The 15892-nt window shown below is 47.0% G+C and overlaps 1 protein-coding gene across 1 annotated transcript in view; it reads right to left on the reverse strand.

Annotated features, from left to right (window-relative positions):
• Positions 1 to 14110, reverse strand: part of ASZ1 (ankyrin repeat, SAM and basic leucine zipper domain containing 1) — a 54293-nt gene extending 40183 nt beyond the window's left edge. Inside the window, exons 1-2 of the mRNA XM_019543423.1 lie at positions 13980 to 14110; positions 7409 to 7508 (exon numbers count right to left, since the gene is read on the reverse strand). Of these exons, the coding sequence (XP_019398968.1) occupies positions 7409 to 7508; positions 13980 to 14102 (223 nt within the window). The 5' untranslated portion in view covers positions 14103 to 14110. The remainder of the gene's footprint in view (positions 1 to 7408; positions 7509 to 13979) is intronic.
• Positions 14111 to 15892: the final 1782 nt, after the last annotated feature.

The raw sequence follows: 15892 nt of genomic DNA on the forward strand, positions 1-15892 counted from the left end.
CCCTTGACCACCTTGGTCCATGCCCCTGACTGGGCAGAGCGGGAGGTCCCAGAGTCCTCCTTAGTTATTTCTAGCCTCCCTGCCCGCAGGCCTGGAACTGCAGGTAAGAGCCCCACTGGGCCAGAGCCAGAGACTCTCACTGGGACAGAGGGTAGGAAGCTGTGCGCTACAGGTTTCGGTCAGGCTGGCCCCTCATGCTGCCACCATGTGCAGCCGGGGACTTGGGTGGGAGTGCAGGAGCTGCAGCTATGGAACCGAGTGGGCTGGCTCTGTAACCTGCCACCACATGCAGCTGGGGACTCAGATGGGAGCACTATGGGGCTGGGCTGGGCTGGCCCTGCACCCAGCCACCACATGCAGCCAAAGACTGGGGTGGGAGCGCAGGAGCTGCATGTTATGGGGCCCAGTGGGGCTGGCTCTGCACCCTGCCAGCATGTGTAGCTGGGAACTTAGGAGGGAGTGTTACTGGGCCAGGTGGGCTGGCTCCACATGCTGCCTCCATGTGCAGCCAGGAGCTTGGGCAGTAGCTGTGGGGCTGGACCTGCACACAGCTCCCACCTGCGGCCAGGGACTGGGGTGGGAGCACAGGGAGCTGTGCACTATGGGGCCAGGCAGGGCTGGCCCTACACCTTGCCAGCACGTGTAGCTCCAGGGACTTGGGTGGGAGCATGGGAACTACATGCTGTGGGGCTGGGCTGGCTCCACATGCTGCCTCCATGTGCAGCCAGGAGCTTGGGCAGTAGCTGTGGGGCTGGACCTGCACACAGCTCCCACCTGCGGCCAGGGACTGGGGTGGGAGCACAGGGAGCTGTGCACTATGGGGCCAGGCAGGGCTGGCCCTACTTGCTGCCACCACATGCAGATCCAGGGACTCGCACACTCCAGGGACTCTGAGGACTACCTCCTTCCACACACACACACCCAACCTCCACCATACTCCCAAACACATCCACACTCTCCCACAGTCCTTCCCCCACACACTCCCACCCCCTCACCATAATCCTATACACACCCACATCCTCCCACAGCCCCCACCCCAACCACATACCCCACACCCATACCCCTCCACACACCCCCACCCTCTCCCACCCCCCATATCCACACTGCGCACACGCACCCCGCACACCTACTCCCCCACCACATACACCCCTTACCACCACCCCCACAATATACAAGAGTAAGACTGTATTTTAAGTTATGATGCAATCGCCTGTAGATACACTATGGAAACACATACATCAGGGCAAAAATATTTTTTAAATAAAATTAAAGTAAGTTATAGTAGATGTTTGATTTTTTTTTTAAGTATACAATCTGGTTTTTTTGCCCTGGTTTCAAGACGGCAAAACCTTCCCTTCCAAAAGGAGTACTTCCAGGGCAAGGGGAGGGACTTCTGGTGGCAAAAGTCAAGGGTGGGACTTCCAGTCCCAAGATGGCTACCAGGGGCAGGACTATACTTGCAGCCCTCAACAGCTCACCAGAATTTGTTAAGCAGCCCTCCAGCCAAAATAATTGCACGCCCATGTGATATAATAACCCTTCTAAGTTATCTGAGTTGCTTTGCATTGCCGGTGGTTCTTTGGGTTGAGTGACCTGGCAGTACTCATCTCCTCTCCAGGTACAGATGATTGTTGGCTCACAGGGAGCTCATTGCCTTTTGTCAGGTCTTGTTTTTAGTCCTGCTGGGTGTCTAAACACTGTCCTCACCCAGGCCAGCCCAGGTAGGAGACTGGTTTAGTCACTGACAACCCATCCATGGATCAGGCTCTACTAGTTTACATAGTACCAGACAGCAGAACAAGAGAGGCCTGGCCTGACAAGAATCATGTTGCTAAGTAGAAATAGGCTCTTACAAACATTTTAGTACATTCTTATGTGTATGCAGGAAGAAAAGCTAACAGAAGATGAGCTCTACTCAAGATCACAGGAATCACAGGTTTGGAAGGAAATTCAAAGGCCATCTAATCCAACCCCCAACACAAATACAGGATGTAATATTCTTATATTAGCCCAGAGAAATGCCTCTTCAGCCACTTTATGAAAACATTTTCCACTCTATGACCCTTTTGAATACTCTTTCTATACTCCCAAACAGTTGCAATCCCTTCCCATTTTGTGGCATCTGAGTTCCATTCCTCTATCCAAATCATTAATAAAAATGTTATACTCCAGACCCACAATGGCCGATGGTGGAACCCCACCTAAAACCTCCTGCCATTCTGAAACTGATCCATTAATAGTCTCTGATTTTAGGTGCATACATAATTGACTGAAAAACTGCAAGCAACTGTATCTAGCCCACAATTCTCTAGTTCATATCTAAGAATGTCATGTGGGCCTTATCAAAATCTTTACTAAAATCCAATCAAGTCCACTGCATTTCCCTCACCCACCAGACTACTTACCCTGTCAAAGCAGGAAATCAAGTCAGTCTGATCTTATTTGTTTTTAAACAATACATGTTTGCTGTTAGTGATCTCCTCGATTCTCTGGGTGCTTATAAACTGTCTTTTATATTTGCTCCAGTAAGTTCCTACGTACTGAAGCCAGGCTGATCAATGTATAATTTCCTGGGTCCTCCTCCTTTAAAAGTGAGAATTATGTTTACCTATTTAAAGTACTCCTGGTTTCTCGCCTGTTTTTCATGACTTCGCAAAAATTGCTGCCAGTAGCTCCAAGATCTCTTCGGATGATAAACTATGTTAAAAGTACCTCTCAGAAAAAAATTAAGAATAAAATGTATGAAAAGAATTCCTCAAAAATGTTATTTCCATGCTGAGAAAACTTAGGGAAGTCAATGAAAATATTCAAAGTCCAATGGTGCAGAGCTTCTTCTCTACATCCTGTACAGACACACAAGGACACAGCTGCAGAATACTCATTAAATCACTATTTTCCTGTTGTAGTAGATGTAAGTGTTTTTACATGAAGAGCCTATAGTAAAATATAATTTATTTAGTTAATTCCATCTCTATTTACTGTAACATACCCATGGGAGACTACTGCTGATTAAGAAAGATGAAGCAATTTAACTTTCCAGGGTAATGAGGACAAAAAGGAAGTTTAGTGCATATAAATATGTTTAAGAACAGCCAGTACAGCATGACAAAGGTGGCTTATTGCCCAAGTAATTAGTCATAGGTTTACTCAAACCTAAAAATGTTATTTTTTTCCTTTGTCAAACTATATTAGTTGTACTGAGTTGGTTGTTTGCTTGTTGTCTTAAAGAATGCACAAGAAAATCATCTTACAAGTTAGCCTTTTTCTACTTTTCCCAGATATGCTTCCTTACAGACTTTCACGTGCCTGTATGCCATGTAGAAATAGATGCAATAATGTTTTCTGAAAGCACTTAATTACATTTCAAAATGGAAATGAGATTTGTATAAACATTTTTCCCTAAATTAGCGTATTCTGTTGTAAGCTGTCCTGAGCTTCTGTTAGGAAGGGCAGCATATGAAGTGCTTTCTACCCTCTGCTCCATTGACAATATCTTTCTTGGACCTCCATTCAATCATTTCATTTAAATTCATCTCTGCTCAGACACAAAACCCTCTATTCCCTTCAAATTTTTCCTCGAGACTTCTATCCTCTGTAATATCTACCTGAAACGAGACCACTAAGCAAAGCATTGGTTCAAAAAGATTTGGAACAATGAAGCTGTGCACATAACTAATTTACTGGGCAGGCCTACACATTCTTTAATGCACCGTAATCACAGAGCATTAAGTTTAGTACCTTTAATAACAGGTACTGACTTAACGCATTGTAATTGCTGCTACTGTGAATTAGCACAGAATGCTTTTTGTGATGTTTCATGCCCATTGGTAGGGACCCACCAAATTCATGGGGGAAGTAGAGTAGATTAAAGGCAGCTCCTTTAGTCATGCGTGTTCCCCCATGTGCACCTTGCCCCTTCTCCCCGTCCCCCACAACTGCTGTTTAGGAGAGAACCCTGCAGCTCCCTCCTGATTAGCAGGGAAACTAAAACTGCAGTTTTAAACATGGCGCCATTTTTGCCTCCCCACCAGTCAGCAGCAAATAGCAGAGCTGTCTGGGGCCCATCAGCCAATGAGCAGCAGAAGGTAAATATGGTACCATATTTAAAACTGCAGTTTTTGCTTCCCTGCTGATCAGTAGCAAGCCAGAAGTGGAGCCCTTCCACCTAACAGCAGAGGGAGGGAGTGGGGTAACCTGCAAGATTACAGGAGCCATAGTGCACCCCACTTCTGTCAAGAATTCTGTAGGACCCTACCCACTTGACTAATTGACTGCACATTAGCACAGTTTTTGCCAGCTGTGCTAATGCATAGTACAGGGGTTGTCAACTGGGGGTAAACGTACTCCTACGGGTACTTGGAAAGGTTATGGGGGTTATGTGTGGGTGGTGGGGGAGGCGAGGGCAGTGGCGCCCCTCTGCAGATAGATGTGGGGTGAGGAGGCTCACCACCCCACGCCACCATGAACCACCCTGCACCACCACCTCAGGGCCAGGGACTGGGGGCAGCAACGCCCCTCTGCAGGCTGCACAGGGGCCAACCAGCCGGCCAGACACAAGGCGGGGGGGCTCACATGAGGCAGCCACCACCCCGCACTGCCACCCACCACCCCATGCCATTTTCCCATGGTTGGTCACACACACGGCTCCATGGGCTGCTGACAGGCAGTGTATGGCTAGCCGGGTGCGAGGCCCATCAGCTGTCCACAGAGCCACTGGACATGGGAAAACAGCTCATGGCAGTGGTGTGGGGTGGTGGGTGACGGCAGCAGCAGCTTTGTGCAAACACCCCCCACTCCCCGACTACTGCCACTAGAAGTGGGGCACTTGTTAAAAAAGGTGGAAAACCCCTGGCATAGTAGAATTAGTCCAATGGACATTAAGCATCTCATGTAGATGCATCCACTGTGCACATAACTACTCTACTATAGAGTAACAGCAGTTCTTAGCTATGTGTTGTCTTCATTTATTTACATTTCACGTTGTCTTTGCTGTACACATGGCCAAAAGCTTCTGACCTCTAACTTGTTGACAATCACCACTGATTTGTGCCACAGTTCTGAGTGCTCTTCCCCCATATATTAGGAGTTTAAAAAGGCAGAAATGAGTAAAATACCTTTTAGCTCTTTCACTAATAAATAATTAAGACGTAGAAGTGAGGAAGGGAAGGAAAACATATTGTGAAATATATATAGACAACCTAGGTCAAAGTACTGCAGTAACTATAAGCTAAGCAACTTTTCTCCTTCAGGCAAATGTCTGTATTTATCTCACTCCTCAACTCCCACACAGTAAGCAGGTCAGAAATAGGTGCCTATTTAGACATAAAAACACATCCCTGTCCTAGTGGGCATTTGGCCTAGGTACCTCTATGGGCATAAACAGACAACACCAAATAAAATGCATGATGTGTCCACCACAGCTTCATTGGGTGCAACACATTGCCCATTGTCCTGCACGGGACAGCAACCCAATCTGAAGAACAGTTGTTGTGTTTCCTGTTTACAGTGATGCATCTTGAAGAATCCCCAAGGCATATCTCTGCATGTGGGGAAAGCCAAGCAGATGCTCCCAGGGCATCAGGAGCCTGATCCTCTGTGGGAATTCCCAGGGAGCAAAATATCAGGCCCCGTAAGTCCTAGGACCACCTGCTTCAATAACATTTCAGAAACTAATATCATCTTTGTTGGAGCCAAAAAATTTGGGGAATTTGCAGGGTAATACAAGGCATGGATGCCTGTATGATTGGCCTTTGTGCTGCCATAAACATATTTATGGTGGATCTGGCTTTTTAAGCTCTCCTGGCTGCTGTGGATGCCCCCCAGAGTGCCACTGGAGCTGCTAAAGCACAGGCTCTTACCCACCAGCTGCCTGCACCAGGGCACGGTGCAGCCCAGTGGCTACAGGCAGCTGGCATCGGCTCCCACCAGGGCTGCTGCAGCAGGAGCTGGGGTGAGTGGGGACTGGCAACGCCCTGGGGGGTTTGGGGCACAGTGCAGCTCAGTGGCTACAGGCAGCTGGTGTCGGCCACTCCTAGGGCCGCAGCAGCCAGGGCTGCTGAATGCTGTGCCCCGTGCTGTCTGGGGCTCTGACTGTCCGCGCTCACCCCAAGCTTTGCTGGCCCCAGGAGCAGCCAACACCAGCTGCCTGCACTAGGGCATGGCACAGCCCAGGAGCAAAGGTGAGTGCGGACAAGTGGAGCCCAGGCATGTGGGCAACAGGCAGAGCACGGTGCAGGCCAGAGGCTGCAGGCAACTGGCGCTGGCTGCTCCCAGGGCAGCTGTAGCTGGGGCTGGGGTGAACAGGGCCACGGCCCTTTCCCCTCCCCTCACAGACTTACCTGCTTGGGCAGGGAGAGGGCAGGGGGGCGCATCTATGCTGACTGCGCAAGTTTACCTCACATGTAACGAATTATGGGTCTATATATGCTCATTGCAGAAGAGCATATTCGCATATAAAGAACTTGCAAACTGGAGAAGGGCATGTAACTGGAACATGTACACTGAAAATAAAGCTTCTCAAAACAAAATTTCTGCTTGTTTCTCTAAACACAGCTGAAATAAGACAAGAGAACCTTCTATGTCTGAAATACCTACAGGACCTAATTTTTTAGCAAGAAAGAAAGATATTCTCTACACAGATTATGGATTTGCTGACTGTGGTGGAACTAGCTAAATGATGTTTTCCTTTAATGTCCCTGACTTTATACTAACAGAGCTAACTACTGCTGTACAACCATTAGTTTAAAAACCTCATGATTTCTAGGATACTAAAATAGTGCACACCCCCAAGCAAATGTTCTCAGGAGAGAAGTAATGGAGTTAAGTCTTTTAGTACCCCAAGTTTTTGTAGCTTTAAAAAAAATTCTATTAATGTTCCTCCTACCCAAAAATTATAGATCAACCTTCAAAAATGTATGGAAGCTGTTTTTATTTTAATAAAATAGTCTAATGCTTCATCACTTCACCAGTTTAACTTCCAAATAAAATGAATATTTGCATTAAATGTAATTTCCCCATGGTCGTCTTACTGACGTCAAGGATTGCAATGGCCTTAAAGCACAAACACAATCTCTTTCACTAAGGTTGAAGATCTTGAAACTGACAATATAGAAACTACATAAATGAATTCTATTCCTAATGGCATCAGAAATTACTCCTGACTTGTTAGTGTACCTATGATTGGTTTTGCCCATCTATGACTTGAATGAATTTGTAGAATACTGCATGCTGAACCACTGATAAAATAGTAGTTTTTGAACTATTTTGAATAAATATTGTTTATCCTGTTTTACAGCAGTGTTCATGTAATTCAAAAGACATAGCAATACAGTATACTGAAATGAGAAAAAAAGTCCTTAATCTTTTCCCAAACTCAGTAAGATCAAGGTTTACAAACCATTTTCCTCACCTGAATTTAAGAGCTCTTCAACTAAGGACACATTCCCAGAAGTCAATGCTTTCTTTAATCTTTCTTCCTTGTTTTTTATTTGCAATGTGTTATTAAATGCCTAAATAGGGATGGAAATGAAAGAAGAACTAGGTTACTTCATGATACACATTATGATACAGTTTTTTAATTCAATTTTTAATATACTTTAAAGGCAAGGGGAGGGAAGGAAGTACAAGAAAAATAAATGTTTTTTCCCTACATCTTGGTCTGAATTGTTACCAGAATTAGTTTAGGTTCTGCTAGCATATACAGATCAAAATTATAAAGAGAAGAGAAGAATAACTAAAGAATGGCATTTTATTACTCAGCAAATCTGCTCCAAATGTATTTAATCATATTACACTATATTATTTAAAAAATCAAAATGTTATTAGCTACATAGAACATAGCAAAAGTAGTTTATTTCTTGCTTGCACAGAAACAATTTATAATAATTACAATAGCAGAACTACCTGTGCAAGTCTCTCATCTTCATATTAAGTTTTGAGTAATAGCTGCATGCACAGACTCAAGACCTCGTTGGATGCATGAATATAACAGAAGCAGTACTTGGTTATATGCATATGTGCATTTATTACTGATGGAATAGTAGGGGTAAGAGATTAATATTAATATTAATAATTTATTGCTATTAATATTTATTATTTCCCTCTAGTTGCAATATATAGGATGTATCATAGATTTAATCTTTCCCAGTTTTCTAACATCAGTTAAACCTTACAGATGTTAGGAACCCTAAGGCTCCCAAGCCTATCCCTTTGCAACATTTGCTAATTCCTGCTACAAGCTCAATAACTGTCATAAACTTGAGTATATCTTTAAAAGGAAATGCAACCTTGATTTAAAAACCTCAGGGAAAGGATGAATACTATCACATACCTTAATAAACTGTTTTCATCAACAATTCCAATATTTTAAAAGTTTGTATTTTGTTTCCAACTCCAATTGCAGCTGCATAATATATACTAGCCTAAAGAACCTTTTATCAAATGATTTCTACTTATGTAAGTATTTATACAGTACGGCAAAAAGACCTTGTAATCTTCATTTCAATAAAATAAACAGATTGAGCTCCTTAATTCCTTCATTGAGAAGCATGCTTTCAAAGCATCAAATCTTTGTTAAGCTCTTTTCTGAACCCTTTCCAATATTCGCCATCTTTTCTATCGTGTGGACACAATACTTCATTAGTATTCTCACCATATTCAGAGGTAATTCAGGATGGATTCATTAAAATCACACTGATTTCAATGACAGATTTTAATCATCAAGTAAAAAGAATTAATTTGAGGTTGATATATATAATTAATATTCATCTTGTTTTACATTTGTACTTTTTAGTCATTTACCAAGTCTCATTGGGCACGTCTACACGTAGCCCTACGATGGTGAGCTGTGCTGCTGTACGGCGCGCTATAGCAATGACGTGTGTCTATACATGATCACCAGCTACATCGCTGTAGCAGCACACTTCCCAGGTATTGTATGCCACTATGGCAATGTAGCATTGAAATCTACCAGTACACCATGCACATGGCACAGTAACTACCCGTACTGTGCTGTGCTTTAGTACTTCCTTTTGGAGATACTAAAGCATAGCACTATAGCAACATTGCTTCACAGTGATGTGTAGATATGCCTGGCTTGTATCAAATTATACCACTTTCCTCAGGATTACCAAAAAGTACCTGTCCACATGTATTTAAGCAACAACATTGCTTAACACATTAATTCAAATTATTACTTTGTCAAAAAAATGATGAATGGCTGGCATTTCTTTTCTTTACTAAATTATTATTGGCCATTGATTTCAAACTGCATTTGGATGACATCTGGAATTAAAAAATCATTTATTAGTGAAATTAATTTACTTTAACCATGCCAGATACACAGTTTGTTACATAAGTTAGATAAACAAAAGTTAGTCAAAAGGCGTGGGAGATATGCACCTTCATAGAATCATAGAAGTAGGGTCGGAAGGGACCTTGTAGATCTTCAAGTCTGACCCCCTGCTTGGGCAGGAGAAAAAAAACCTGGGCTCAAATGACTCCAGCCAGGTAGGCATCAAGCCCCTTCTTCAAGACCCCCAGGGTAGGAGCCAGCACCACTTCCCTGGCAAGTTGGTTCCAGATCCTAGCCACCCTGACTGTGAAGTAGTTCTTATGGATGTCTAATCTAAACCTCCTCTCCAACAACTTGTGGCTGTTATTCCTTGTTATACCAGGGGGCGCTAGGGGAAACAAGGTCTCTCCCAAACCCTCCTGGTCCCCCCTAGTGAGTTTATAGATGGTCACCAGGTCCCCCCTCAGCCTTCACTTGTGAAGGCTGAACAGGTTCAGGTCCCACAGTCTCTCACTGTAGGGTCTGCCCTGTTGCCCCTGGATCACGTAGGTGGCCCTCCTCTGGACCCTCTCAATGTTGTCCACATCCCTCCTGTGTGCTCTGGGGCACACAGAACTGGACACAGTACTCCAGCTGTGGCCTGACCAGTGCTGCATGGGGGGGGGGAGAGGGGAATCACCTCCTTGTCCCTGCTAGAGATGCACCTGTGGATGCACAACAAGGTCCAGTTAGCCCTGCCAACCATGACCTCGCATTGTCAGCCCATGTTCATCTTGGAGTCAATAATGACTCCACAATCCCTTTCTGCCTCTGTGCTCTCAAGAAGGGCGTCTTCCATCTTGTAAGTGTGCTGCTGGTTACTACTGCCCAAGTGCAGCACCCTGCACTTGTCAGTATTGAAGCGCATCCTGTTTTTGCTAGCCCACCCCTGTAACCTATCCAGGTCTTGGCTGCAGTCTTTCCCTCCCTACTAACGTGCTCACCTCACCCCAAATTTTGGTATCAGCCAAAGACTGATAGAGACTTATAGACTAAGAGACCCAGAGAAACAGTGCACACACACAAGCTTTTGTGAACCCACATTCACTTCATCAGATGTTCATTTCCTTAAAGATTTTAGAACTGACTTTAAACTGGAGAGAAAGAAAGCCAAGTCCAGCTAGTTAACCACTTCTGAACTAATGGTTGGGCAGAACTGTTTGAATAAACAGAAATAAAAATACTCCCCTTGCACCTATGGAAGTGTTTTAAACACTTCAACAAATTCAGGGGGCCAGATCCTTAAGTAACAACTCTAATAGGTTCTGTGGTTTGAATTAGTTAATACTCAGCACATGCTTGTTGTCAATGTAGTTATTCAATTATATCAAGTTTTCACAGAGCACCTTTTAAAAGAAGTATGTCTAAAAATAGAAAAAGAAATGATGTGCCCAACCTGAAGCAACTTTACTTTTGTATTACTACTAAATATTATATTTCAGCAGTTGTGTTTGGAGGATACAAAGAGCTCAAGGTGCTCTCATTATGCAGATTCATGTTGAGCTATACCACATGAAGACTTTCATGCAAATTAAGGATGTTACTGGGATCACCTTCAACTTCCCTTCAACCTAATCATGATTAGTCAACACATTTTAGTTGGCATTATAGACAGCTTCAATGAACATAACTGCACCACGTCAACAGCACACCAGGGACCACTGTAGCTAGGCATGACACACTTAATACCTTCACAGTAGAGGTACATTACCAGAAGCCCACCACATGATAATAAGGGCTCACTCTCAGAAGAATTTACTGGTACTTCCCTAGCCATGGATGAGGGGTATGGGCACAAGTAACTATTGAAACTTCTCCAAGTGGAACACACTTGGAAATGTTTCATAAAGGAAATATTTCAGTCAGGGGACACCTGCTCCCTTCCTGGCTGGAACGTTTCAGACCATTACGTAAGAACTACCAGGGTCACACCATAGGTCCATCTTGCCCAGTAGCCTATCACACAGGCATTGGAGGGCCAGTGGGTGTTGTGCTCAGTGTCCCTCCTTGGCACTCGTTATGAACCTCTGACCTCCACTCCTATCCCTGTTTTCATTATTATTTGTCCCAATTAATTTGCAACATGTAGCCCCCAGTACTAATGGTAGCTTATAGCTTCCTTGGTGTGCCTGGGCCCATGAAATCCTCTGACGTGTTAAAAGTCCTGTCACAGGCATTTGAGGACCAGTAGTCACTGTCCAGTGTTCTGCTTGGTGTCCCCCCTCTTGGCGCTTGTTATGAACCTTTGACCTCCACACCTATCCCTGTTTTCATTATTGTTCATCCCAAGTAATCTATAGCACATTATCAGTGGCCCTGAATATTAAAGGGGGCTTATAATTTCCTTGGTGGGCACCTGGGCTCATCTTCTGCCCTGATATGTTATAAGTCCTGTCACACCGGCATTCGAGGACCAGTGAGTGCTGGCCAGTGTGCTCTGCTCAGTGTCTCCCCTTGGCACTCTTGCTACAAACTTTTGACCAGCACTCCATCCCTATTTTTTTTTTTACTTGTCCCCAGTAATCAGTTTTCACCTTTTCTGTAGCCTCCCCATCTGAGGGAGGCCAACAGCTTACTTAGTAGGCATGGACCCACATTCCTCAAGGTGGCAAACAGGCCTATCATGTAGACATTCAAGGGCCAGTGGGCATTGTCCAGCGTGCTCTGCTCGATGTTCCTCCTTGGTGTACTCATTTTGAACCTATGACCTTCAGGTCCCACCCATTTTGGCTTTGAGCTGTCTCAAGCAATAAGTGATGTGTTTTTAGTGCCCCCATTACCAAGGGGGGCTTACCTCTACTTGGTGAGCTTTGGCCCATGTTCTAGAATGGCAGATCGAGAGGCCTGTAACAGTGGGTGCATCTACATGTGCTATTAAAGCAATGCAATAAACTCCAATGCAGTTTGTGCCAGAGTCAGTTGCTCCTGGGCACAGCTTCTGCATGTGCGCCCCCATCCACAGTAGTTTGAGTGGAGGCAGAACAGCCACAGGCTGGCAGAGGGCCCAGGGAGTCAGCCCCAGACTCTGGGTGGCAATGTTGGGCAGCAAAGCAAGAAGGCGGTAAAGTGTGGGGCTAGGCAGCTAGCAGCCCCTGCACTTTAGCACCCTTGTGCCTCAGCCACCCCATGCCTCTCTGTCTACACATGCATTTCAGCACATATAATTACTCTGCCTTAGGATAGCACCACCCTTGCTAGTACTATCCTATGGAATTAATGAATTTTACTGCACCCTAATACTTGCGCACATGTAGACAGTGGTGACACTTTACAGCAGAGCTAATTAGCCAACTGCAGTAAAGCGCATGTGTAGACGCACCCACAGACACTCATTCTGAACCTTTGACCATCACTCTCACCCATGTTTTGTTTTTCTTTTCTCTCAAAAAATGAATTGTCACTCTCTCAGGGGCCTCTGGTGGGTGTAATCCCTTAAAAGTAACATATAAGTCAGCATCACATGGCGGCAGAAATTGGATGCTGAAAGGAAGAGCGAACTGAGTCTGACCAAGGTTTTTTTTCCACCTCCTCGCCATGCCAAGTCACCCCTGCCCATGGTCCACAACAGCTCACCAAAACTCCCTAAGTAGCTCTGCCCCAGGTCCCAGTCCTGTGCTGCACTACCCTGTTACCCCAGCCCCAGGGTCTCCATGGAGACTGGACTCTCACGGGCAGGGTGCGCTCAGTCAGGAGAGTCAGGATGGGACCAGAGGCAGGTGAGGAGCAGCCTCTGGGAGCAGGATGTGCAGGCAGGGCTAGGGCGGGGATTGTGGGATGGGGACATGTGGGGCTAGGGCTCAGGGCAGAGCCGTGATTTGCTCCTGGCACACTCCTGCCTGCAAAAGCAGCCCCCATTGCAGGGATGTCCAGACAACCGATCACGGTTCTGCCCTGCGATCCTGGCCCGGACCCTGGTGCCCACCCCCTGCCCCCAGCCATTCTAGTCCCAGACCTCATTCCCCTCCTGCCTGCAACCCCACCCCATCCACCCAGCAGGGCTGTCCCTAGGGGGAGGAATCAGAACAGCTGCCCCAGGGAGCCCTGTGCTTTGGGGGGCCCGTGGAGCCAGGCCAGCTTCATACCCAGCCGCTGACCCCTGGCCCCACACCAGCTGATCTACCCCGCACCCTGCTACAGTCAAGCGTGTCCTGCCAACCTGGGGGCCAAGCCTGTCTCCATGAAGACCTCACCAGCCCACTCTGTCCAGTGTCCCTGATGGCGCACGGGGGCTGACAGAACTGGGCTCCCCATGCAGCAATGCCGAGCCGGGTCCAGCAGCAGCTGGAAGCAGCCAATGCCGCTGGGTGCAGCAAACGTGTCTACACGGGCCACTACCCAGGCCGTCTCCAGAGCTGTGTGGGGCCAAGGGCTGCATCATGCGCACCCTTGACATAAGGCCCGGGGGGCTGTGGCACATAGCCGGCGCCTCCAGCTGCCAGGCTCCACAACCACAGGTGCCCTCTTCCTGCGCGAGCCCCTCCAGGAGGCAGCTGCTGGCGGCTCCTCCCGCAGCCCCGGGGTCACCGAGGCCCGGCTGCTTGACAGCCGCTTCCCTCCGCCCACCCCCTCCCCACCGGGGCCCGCCACTGCCCCGCGCAGCAGCACCAGAGCACGACGCGGCCGCCAGCGGGGCCCGGCCCGACCCCACCTGAGGCACGCCGTGGCTGAGCCCGAGGAACCAGCAGTCCTCATCGCTGTCACTGTCGCTACAGCCGCCCGGCGCCGCCAGCGACCGCAACACGCGCGCCATAGCCCCAGCAGCACTACGCATGCGCACCCAGCGCTTCACACTAGCGCTAGTGCGCGTGGGCCCGCGAAGGCGGATCACGTGGCTCGCAGGTGGGTGACGTACAAGGGGCGGGTTACGTGGCTGGGCGGGGCGAAGCCCCGCCCCGGATAGCGGGTCAGGCCTGGCGCGGGTGAGGGGCTCGGCTGCAGGTTCAGGCCTGGCGTCCGCGCTTCGGGGGTTACGTGGTGACTGCGCCCCCGCGACACTGCGCAAGAGCTCATCGGTCCCCTGCTCTGTGCATGTCGTCAATCGGTGCCCAAGCGAGCAAGGTAGAGGGCTGTTACAACCAAAATCCCAGCTATTTTACATATAATTATTGAGTGGAAAAAATACGGGCCCCTCAGTTTGCTTGCCTAGGGCCCGCTAAAGGGTTAATCCGGCCCTGCACATGCCCCTGCTCTCAGGATTGGGACTTGGTGGCAGGAAGATGTTCTGGCTTGATAAGGAATCTTTTTTCCTCGGCACCAGGGTCAAGTACAGCTCCTTTCTTTGCTGGGCCACGTCCAAGCCATGCACAGGTTGTACAGAGCCGAATGCTGCTAAGTCACCAGCGTTAGTGCTAGGATGGTTATTTGCATTCCCACCCCAGCTAAGCTTTCACACACAAATGTGAAACCAAGTCCTTGCTTTCAAGTGGTGTTACACAGGGAACAAAGTGTGGGGGAAGTGGAGTCCCATTATTATTGTTGTATTTTTGGGAGGTGGAGAGTGATCAAACATCCTGAGTGTATGTTATTTGCTTTTCTTTGATTATGTACTTGCACTTTGTTCTAGGTGCCTCTGACATGCATTCAATATACTGTTTATTACATTTTCACCATGAAGTTCAGCTACAAGACTTTCTTAGAGACCTCGATCCAGGCTTGAGGCCCCATAAGACATCAAGGGGGAGACGACAAGGTGACCGTGATATTAGCATGATTTAAAAAGCAGTAGCCAGTGTAAAGACTTTTTTATGTTTAAGTTTAAAGGGATGTACCATAGCTAAAGAGATACTAAATTACTTTGCTTAGGGGTGCTTTGGTAGGACCATGGGTTCATGCACTGGCCTTCCTTTCAAGGCACCTGATTGCAAGTCCTGATTTAAAATGTAGGAGAATTAGGTTGGCTTTTTTTTCCTTAGACCTCCATTGCATACCTTTAACAATGAGAATGTGTAGTTTAGGAGAGATCCAGTAGTGAGGTCACCTTTAGGCCGGGAACTGTGCAACACTGGTAGAGCTGAGCAAGGTAGCTGGCACAGCAAACTGTGCTAAATTTTGATCTGTTATTATATAGAAGACTAATATGTCAGTATTTCCTTTAACCTTCATTAGGTTAAACTATATATACAAAACAAGTTAAGAACTGTACTCCCTAGGCTTCCCACACAAAGGGTGTATCTACTGCACAGTAAAGTGTCACTATCTACACGTTCATAGTTTTAGTACACAGTAAATTAGTCTATTGTGCAGTTAGCTACTACCAACACATACAGGTAGTAACTTAACTGTGCAGTAGATATTGTGCAGTAGCTCATGTGTAGATAACCAAATTTACTCCTGGTCAGCTCCAACACCAGGAGGTGTCCTGATAGCTGCTCAGCTCCCAGCTCTCCACAGGCTGCAGAGGGGATTTCCCCAGGTGGAGGGGGAGAGGGGAAAGGCAGCCCAGCCCCCAGCTGCACAGGGAAGCCCCACAGGGCACAGGGCTGAGAGACCTCTGCAGTGGTAGCTGTCTCCTAGCCCTGGACACATCAGGACCCCTCCTGCTGTGCATGGCCCAGGAGACAG

This window comes from Crocodylus porosus, unplaced genomic scaffold, assembly GCF_001723895.1.
Source record: "Crocodylus porosus isolate Cpor-Errol unplaced genomic scaffold, CroPor_comp1, whole genome shotgun sequence".
Classification (NCBI taxonomy): Eukaryota; Metazoa; Chordata; order Crocodylia; family Crocodylidae; genus Crocodylus; species Crocodylus porosus.